Source organism: Kryptolebias marmoratus, linkage group LG20, assembly GCF_001649575.2.
Source record: "Kryptolebias marmoratus isolate JLee-2015 linkage group LG20, ASM164957v2, whole genome shotgun sequence".
Lineage (NCBI taxonomy): Eukaryota > Metazoa > Chordata > Actinopteri > Cyprinodontiformes > Rivulidae > Kryptolebias > Kryptolebias marmoratus.
This window is the reverse complement of record NC_051449.1, coordinates 5,702,595-5,711,197: the sequence shown is the minus strand read 5'-3', so window position 1 is coordinate 5,711,197 and position 8,603 is coordinate 5,702,595. Positions and strand designations below refer to the sequence as shown.

Genomic DNA, 8,603 nt, shown 5'->3' with positions numbered 1-8,603 from the left:
CGCATTCTTTTTGTTTATTGCACAAATTGTACATATTGTCAACTGAATTGGTAGAACGAATATTAGGCAGTGGTGGGAAAAACAGTTGATCAAAAGCCTTAATTGTTATGTCTGCGAGATGCCAAAGAATCCTGGGGAAAAAACAACCTGGGTGCAACTATTTCAAATTATGGATTAGGGTCTTTAAAGGAAACATGTTTTTATTTTCCTTCTTAAACAAGAAGAATCAAAATCGTAAGATATGAAATGACAGCTGGTTTGTTCATCACAGAGGGATGTCAAGAAAAAGAAAACCCAAACAGAAATGGACAACTTTTTTTTTTTCCCCCTCTGGATTTTAAAAGTATTTTGTCCATGTACAGTATAGAATATAAATCTCTGCATCAATACCAATCAAATGTTTTGACATCTTTTTTTTTTTCTTTTTAAGTCAAACAGCATCTATTTTTTTACAGTTCTAATATATATTTATATATGTACATATAAATTCATCTAACTACAGTTCTCATAGAAAATGAGAAAAGCTGGACTTTATCGCTCTCGCACAACAACAAAAAAACTAGCAAGCATATTGACCCTGCTGCTCTCTGTTCTCATCGTTTAGCCAGTATTAAAGACAAGAGTCAGGTGCTGAATGCAAAACCCAACCTGGCTCAAGCCCTTGGCTCCAAAATGTCACTTATTTTGGATTTGTTTCCTTCATTGCCAACAGTCTTATGGGTTTGACTTTTAGACTTGTGGCAAAAAAAGCAACAACAAAGTGAATAATCCAAAGTAAGGGAAACACCAGATTACTCCGATCTTTCTTGGCTCAAAGGCAGTGTTTCAAATGTGATTGATCCAGGTCAGGTCTGACATTTAAAAAACAAAAAACAAAAACAGTTCCCCAACAGAGCTGATAATTAGTCATTTCCTATTCACAAGTTGAATACCATCTACCTGTCAATTTTCACGTTTGCCAAGGGCTGAACTGAAGATTTCCTGTCAAAAAAATGAGTTTTTGAAACAAGAGAGGGAGGAAAAAGAAGAAAAGTAAAAACAGAAGACAGGTTGGTGGAAGCAAAGGAAGCCGCCACGCCTCAGTCAAGAAACACTCGAGTGCAAAATATCTCCCATCTCAAAAAACAAAACAAAACCAAGACAGAAAACTGCACTATGAATTTTCTGATAAATACAACAGGTCTCCCCCCCCAGACATCAAAAACGGTGCACATTTTGTCTGCGTCCCACACTAAAGCATCCCTGATTCAAAGTGCACGCAGTAATGATGGAAAGAGAAGTGGGGGGCATGTCGGGTGATGCAGCATGTACGGGTTCTCTACACTCAAAGGTGAAAAATGCAACTGGTTTCTCACGCTGCTTAAAAGAAAAAGACGGGCAAAGCAGCGAGGCGTTCTAAACTTCCCTGCACACACTTTAAATCTTAAAGGGAGTCAGATTTTAGGGGGATGGTTTGAGGATATCAGCCTATACGCTTCCTCTCTGCTGCACCCATCTTCATCCACACAGAGCAAGAGTGGTACCAACTTCGAATGGATGGTCTGCTGGTGGTTTAAAGCTCACTACAGATTGCCTAAAATCGGAGGTCACAGTACGTCTTCCCGGGTCTATGCAGAGAACGTCAACAATGTGTGGGCAAGCAGGGGCCTCCAAGTGATTTATAGGGAAGTAACTGCTCACATCTCTCAGAAAAATCAAAAATAAAAATCTGAATTCTGGAAGTGCTGCAGCCTCTTGCTGCACACTCGCCACCGCTGGGAAACTCTGAGCCAAGCATCTCAGTTGCTCCACTTTAACAGTATGTTTACATAAATGTGTATCTGTTTGTGTGTGTGTGTAAAAGAGTCAGCGGCTCATCAGTGTCTGAGGGTGCCAGTGTGTCAGTTATGCTTGCTCATGTGCATCAATTCAAGGGCAATAAAGTGTGTATATATCTGTATGTGTGTGTGTGTGTGTGCACGTAGGTATGTTTATGTGTGTGTGACTCAAGATGACATGCACTGGACGTGGTCAGGGCCTCCTTCCTCTTCGTCAGATGAGTCTGGAGAGCTCCAGGACTCGTCGGTGTCTTCATCTGCTCCTTCACGGCGAGTCTGGGTCGACACAGAGGAAAGCACGAATGTCAGAAATATTACTCAATCATTTTTTTCAACCAGCTGTTTGAAAAAATATCCTGAAACTTAACATTTTTATGTAAAAATCAAAATATATTAATAGACAATGCTGACATTTTCTTTAAAAGAAGGGCCTCTTTCAGTTAATACTTTACTGAAAGCTCATCTTTGTTCCCCTAAACAAACATAAAACCTTCAATGGACCTAAAATGGCTTGTGGAATTATTTCTTACCTTTTTTATGCTGTAAACAGGGATTAAAGCAAAAAAAAAAAATCTTTTGACTGAAAGTTTTTTTTCTACACTTAATCATATTAGTGTCTCATCTTCTTCCACAAGGCGATGCTAAGACCAGCTTAAATATTAAACTCAATCTTCAATGTATTTATTTCTCAAAACTGTTTCTTGTTTTATCTGTTCCTCACAGCACAAGCCAGTCAGATTTAAAGCCCCTTCCCTGAGGTTTTACAGTACGGTTGAGACTCTTAAAATGAATCAACACAGACTCCTAAAAGGTATTTTTTTAAATTTAGTGAAACTGTATTTTTGCACATTCGTATGTTCATTAGCTCACCCTCGGTGGTCTTCTGTTCCTCATGTGTCTCATCAGGAACCACAGCAGCTGGGTGTCGTACTGGTCGCCATGGCGCATGCTGTCATCATCCCGCTCCCGCTTGTTTTTCTTCATCACCTTCAGGGAACACAACAAAATGGTGAGCTGCTCCAGTAAAAACAATTAAACTGGTGCAATTAAGACAAAAGTCAAACAATTCAAATAAACACAAATAGATATTTGACACATTTAATAATAACATTTTGAGTTGTGATAAACCCTTCATGTCCGTTCCTTTTGATTTATTTCCTGACGTGATGTCTCAAAGCTAAATTTAGCAGGCCATGTGTGTTTGTATGATAGTTAACCGGAAGTTAAAATATTTCTACGGGAATCAATAAAAAACTCCACTTTTTGTTTTTTTTCCCCTCTTCAAAGTTTGCACTTAAAATGTTTACCTTTTCCTTTAAACTTTACAAAGACTGCATTGCATTAGGAACATTTTGTTTCTAAAAAGGAGGGGTAAAGTTTGTAAACTTACAATAAGTTGTAATGTCACATCCTTTAAGCCTGTAAAACTTGTGAGTCAATCACCTCCTAAATGAAGAAAATCCTTTTAAAAGAATCAGTACCTCCTTTAGGCCCTTGAGTCCTGTGGGGCTTTCAGCTGTGGGGGCCCACAGTTTGATGTCATGGTCCAACCCACTGGTGGCCATACCTGGCAGATGGGGGTGTGGTTCCAGACAATTCACCTGGAAGAACCAAAAGTAATGAGAAGGTTTGTTTTTTTAATCTACAACAGATAATATAACAATGCAAAAACCCTAATTAAATCTAAAATTGAGTAGTTTGCAAATAAAAATAACTGAAACAAACATTTAAAACAATTCAGACAATAAGCCTCCTCTCAGTTTTAGATAGTTTGAGGAGAAATCACGCTCAGTCCACCTTTTAGTTAAGTTTTACTAAATTTCTGAATGCTTAAATAATCATATTTATGTTTTTTAAAATATACACACTTAAAACTGAGTCACAATAAACAGATATGGGTGTTAAAAATATTGAAAAGATCTTAAATACATAATCTGTCTTAAAGTATTTACTCATTTCTAACTTTTACTGTTTTTTATAAACACCCCTCTTCAACAGAACCCCTCAACCAAGTTATAAGTATAAACCTTTTATGTGACATTTCCTCGCCTCAGTGCACTGAAACTCCCCTGAAACCTTCAGGCTTCCAAACATTATGTGCGATTTGAGCTAAAACATTCCGTTTGCTGCCCTTTCCCACTCACCACTCCTCCTCTGTCTCCCTCCATGAACTGGACAATGCGAGCGGAGTACTTGTCCCACAGGTAGATGTGGCCACAGTCACTGCCGCTGACCACAAACTCACTGCACGGACCGTAGAAGTTCACGCCTTTTACTGCAAAACAGAAGAGTGTGTGAGAGCTTAACAAGAACTCAAAATGACAGCGACACTGACCAACTATTATTCTAAAGTTTGACGAGTGAAGGCCAATTTAAACCGCTGATTCACTGAAGTAACAAGAACATAATGTCTACCTGTGGCATTATTGCGATGGCCCTTATATCTCCTGCGATAGTCTGCCCCGTCACTATGGTTCGCATCAAACAGGTAGATGTCTTCATCATTATAACTAGCCAGGAGTTCTAAAACGACAGAAAACGTAAAACAGGTTTTAAAACAGACTTCCTTTAGCACAATGAAGGCAGAAGCTGATCTGGACTTTCGACTACTAGATACCTCAGCTTAATAAGTGACACCAATCTGAGTCACTGACATATGAGAGGAAGGAGTTTTGACATTTTAAATCAATACACCAAGTCAACATCAACTAGAGATCTCACAGTTTTAAATGTTTTCTAAAGCATGCCATTAACTGTGTCAGGTAATGTACCTGTGCCGTCATGACTGTACACAAGGCAGGTTATGTTAGTTTTCGACTCGCTGGATACCAGATGTGAGGGACAAAACTTTTTCAGTACGCCATTGTTGTCATTTTCATTAATCTTCCTCTGGTCATAGATCCTGAGGAAAGTAAGATGAAACAGAACTGATCAAATGTTAAAATGTCACATTCATGGTTTTCCACTGACATTAAGAGCGGCATAACAAAGACTAAAAGCTGCAGCGGAGCTCATACCTTACATACTGATCTCTCCCGCCCACGGCAAACTGGTGTGTTTTGGCTGGATTGACAAAGATGGTGTAGAGCCCAACTTTTTTATCCCCTTCCTTCACAACCACCAGTTTGCTGCCATGCAGACGTAAGAAACAGAAACAAAAACAAAAGACAAGTGTTAGCTGCAGCAAGGAATTGTAAAAGAAGATAAAATTAAAAAAAAAAAACAGAAGAAAACAACACTGGTATTAATATGTACTGGCAAAGAGGAACTTGGATATTTTACAACACTTAGGGCTTGGCAAACGGATAATTTTAACACTAAGAGGATTTTCACAACCCTGGTAGTCATTTTAAGGTCAGGGGAAAAGTCTAGCTCAAACTATAAAAAGGTACATTTTTTTTCAGAGTTTTAATTTTGATCTCTCAGTTCTTCTAAAAAAAGATCTCTTATCAAAAATAAGTTAAGAAATAACTGAACCATATAAAGCTGGACATGGGTTTGTTATGTGACAAATCTAAGGGTGAAGCAACAACAACAAAATGGCAGTTGCATTTATTTCATCAAAGATAAACGGGAGGCAACGGTCACAACCTAGTTAGGTTTAATAGGTGCACCTGAACACACAGAATGAATCCTTTGAGTTCACCGGGGTATAATATAATGTACAACGCAAAGTAGATTTAAGAATTAAAAAAGTACTTTCCAACTACATTTTCGAATGATTTCAGCTGCATTTACGTAAGAAAATAGGCTTTCAAATGCAACTTAAAAGTACCCAGGCTTTGCATAAACAAGACAATAGATTCAAAACAGATTTTTTTTTTAAGAAAACAGTATGTAAATAAGATTGTTGAGTTCTTAAAAAAAATCATAGATAATAATTATAAGTCTGTAACAAATTTAAATAAGTGTTATCTATTTTGACCTCCAGTCCTGCCATACAAAGACTTTTGTTTTTCTTTTTCTTTCTTCATCACATTCAAACCTAAAGTATTCAACATGCAATGACTTACTTGGCAGGACGATCCAAACGCAGGTCGATACCAAACACCACAGCATCTTCTCCAGCTGACAGAAACGAACAGGGCGAGTCTGGCTCCAGAGCCAGCTGTTAGAAAAGAAAAACTCATGAGACTCTACGGTACTGTGCGAAAATTCTGAGTTACCCCTCATGCCTTCAGAAAGCCTAAAGACTGCTGACCAAGACTGCACAGTGTTTTAAAACAATTGCTGTAGATCATTTAGCACATTTTCGAAGTTTTGAGCAAGCAGACTTTCACAAACACTCACCTTGTGTGCTGCTCCTTTATGCTGTGCTACCCGTTTTGTGTTTTTGCACCGCTGCGTGGCAGAGAGCTCAGCCACCCTGATCTGACCATCACGAGCACACATGGCCAAGGTGGAGTCCCCGCTGTGAGGCAGAAACTTCGCCTGCGTGAAGCAAGGACAGGGAGAAGACGCATCTTAACTTCATTATTACAAATTACTTTAAATCGCTTCTCTTTTATCGGTTTGCATAACTCCACATTAATATACAGCTATTTAATTTTCATTATTACCTGTTTATTTCCTCATAGATGGGAAAACCTTGACTTGTAATCAGGTCAAATCCCTGAAATGTTTCCAAAACTAAAACAGCTGCACAATTTGAATATTTAACTAAGGAAAGAAAATGATTAAAGTGATCATCAGTTGCTGCCCTCTACCCTCCCTCACCTGAAAGACGTTACTCTTGTGTCCACTGTCAAACTCGAGCTCAGCACGACGGACGGCCCAGTCCCAGATCACCACTCGCAGGTCGTCGCTGCCGGACGCCAGGCGTGTGCCAGAGGGGTTGAAGTGCAACGTGTTGACACAACCTGCGTGCCGCTCTAAGCGACCCTGGAGCTCCAGCCTCTGCACGAGGCCACGGGCACCACACACACGCCTGACAAACTGGTGGGAGTTCCTGCCGATCTCTCTGGAGCGCAGCGAGGGTACTGCCTGCCACACAGGGCCGTGCAGGTCATGGAGCTCTGCTCCCAGCCATGACTCCATAGCCTCATCATCGTCGTCGTCATCGTCATCCTTCTGCTCCTCTTCATCATCGTCGTCGTCATCATCATCTGAGCTAGAGGAGTGGTTGGTGCCACCACCTGGTCTGTTTCTCTTTCGAGCTGCCCTTTTCTCGCCGTCTTTCTCTTTGGCTCTCTCTCGTCTCCCTCCCTCACTCTCTCGTTCACCATCCTCAGTTAGAGAATACAGTCCGCTGCCATCCATGCTGTCTGTATCTTCGTCCTCGTCTCCCTCTCTGTTTGTCCTAGTCTCCCCCTCCACTCCTGGCACAGGTTTGTCTCCAGACGCCTCCGCTGTTTCTTTGGGAGCTACAGAATAAGGGAAAGGGCAGGATGTTAACACTGTCTCACTGGGAGAGTTAAGATAAAAGTATTTTCATGATAAGGCAAACCATCACTGAAATTAAAATATGCAAAACACACAAAAATGCACAAGATCATAATAGAGCTTATTATATTTTATTTAATAATAATTTAAAAACTTTGGTTTCAACAGTTTTAAACACCTGTGGTGTTATAATTGCAACAACAAAAACAGGTTTACCGTCTTGTGAGGAAGACTGTGTTTGTCCCTCTTTGCTTCCAGAGGCATCTTCCTCTTTATGCTGATCTTCTCCAGGCTCCTTGTCTTCAGTGCCACCTAATAAACCCCAAACATTTCCTATGATGATCACTCAAATTTAAAACACCATAAAACTTTTTTTTAGCTACAGTAGCCAGCACTGAAACCTCACCATTAAGCACAGTGGATTTGCTGTCATTCTCAGCCATTCCGTCTCCTTAGTCCTGTGTCGTCCTGAGGTAGAAACTGTAGGGTTACACACACACACACACACACACAACAATATTAAGTTCACTTACTGACCAACCACACGAGTGCACAAAGTGAGCAGTCACTGTGCCAAAACAAGATGACATAAAACCTTGCAATTTATTAACATGCAGAGTTCGCACTTAGTACCAAGGCATAAGCAGCTAGCTAGCTTTTAAACTGGCTGTCATGCTAATATTTTGAGATTTACATCGTTGCTTCTGGAGTCATAAACTAACTCTCCTGCTAGCCGACTCAGAGGCCCGACTGTTTTCTTTGTGGTTGTCCAACACTGTCCTCTTAAAACCCCGCGTCTGTTCGTCTGCGTGACGCTGTTATTGTGGAGAGTTAAAGCTACCTAGCATGTGCGGCTAACAAATACCGAAACTAAAACACAGCTGGTAAGTTCTGCCGAACAAGCTGCTCGTCAAAATACACAGCACTGTTGCTTTCACTCGCTAACTAGCAAGGCTAGCGTTACCTCTACTCGAAGGCCCGACGAGGCGTACTTCTTAGTTTAGTCCTAATCTTTATTGCAGATTTGTTTTCTCCACCTCACTACTTAGCAAAGGAGCTAAGTGCCTCGACTAGGACTTCTCTGACGGGAAACACTCGACATTGGGAGGGCGTGCATAAAGCTTTCTGTTTTTTTCTTTGTAAAAGTCAGAGTACAATCCGAGCTAGCTGCGCTCACACAAGGTTGTCTGCTCTGTTTATGTTTTGACGGTCCAGCGTCTTCTTCTTTTTTTTTTTTTTTTTGTAGTTCTATTTCCGGTGTCGTGCTCTCCCGTTTCATACTTTTATTTATGTCAAATCGGAAGTTAGCTCGAATGCAGCAACAACAACAACATCAATATATTATAATAATAATAATAATAATAATAATAATAATAATAATAATAATAATAATAATAATAATAA

At 40.1% G+C, this 8,603-nt stretch overlaps 1 protein-coding gene across 2 annotated transcripts; it reads right to left on the bottom strand.

Annotated features, from left to right (window-relative positions):
• On the bottom strand, positions 1–8,426 carry dcaf8 (DDB1 and CUL4 associated factor 8). 2 transcript variants are annotated; one of them, XM_017411131.3, is made up of 13 exons: positions 8,164–8,426; positions 7,606–7,679; positions 7,416–7,511; positions 6,534–7,180; positions 6,108–6,248; positions 5,831–5,925; positions 4,835–4,945; positions 4,589–4,719; positions 4,233–4,340; positions 3,962–4,092; positions 3,299–3,418; positions 2,688–2,804; positions 1–2,093 (listed from the first exon to the last, which is right to left on the bottom strand). In XM_017411131.3, the coding sequence occupies exons 2-13, from the start codon at positions 7,640–7,642 to the stop codon at positions 1,986–1,988; spliced, it is 1,842 nt and encodes a 613-aa protein (XP_017266620.1). In that variant the 5' UTR covers positions 7,643–7,679; positions 8,164–8,426; the 3' UTR covers positions 1–1,985. The 2 variants fall into 2 exon arrangements, with proteins under 2 accessions (XP_017266620.1, XP_017266621.1); XM_017411132.3 differs by having other exon boundaries at positions 8,377–8,418.
• Positions 8,427–8,603: the final 177 nt, after the last annotated feature.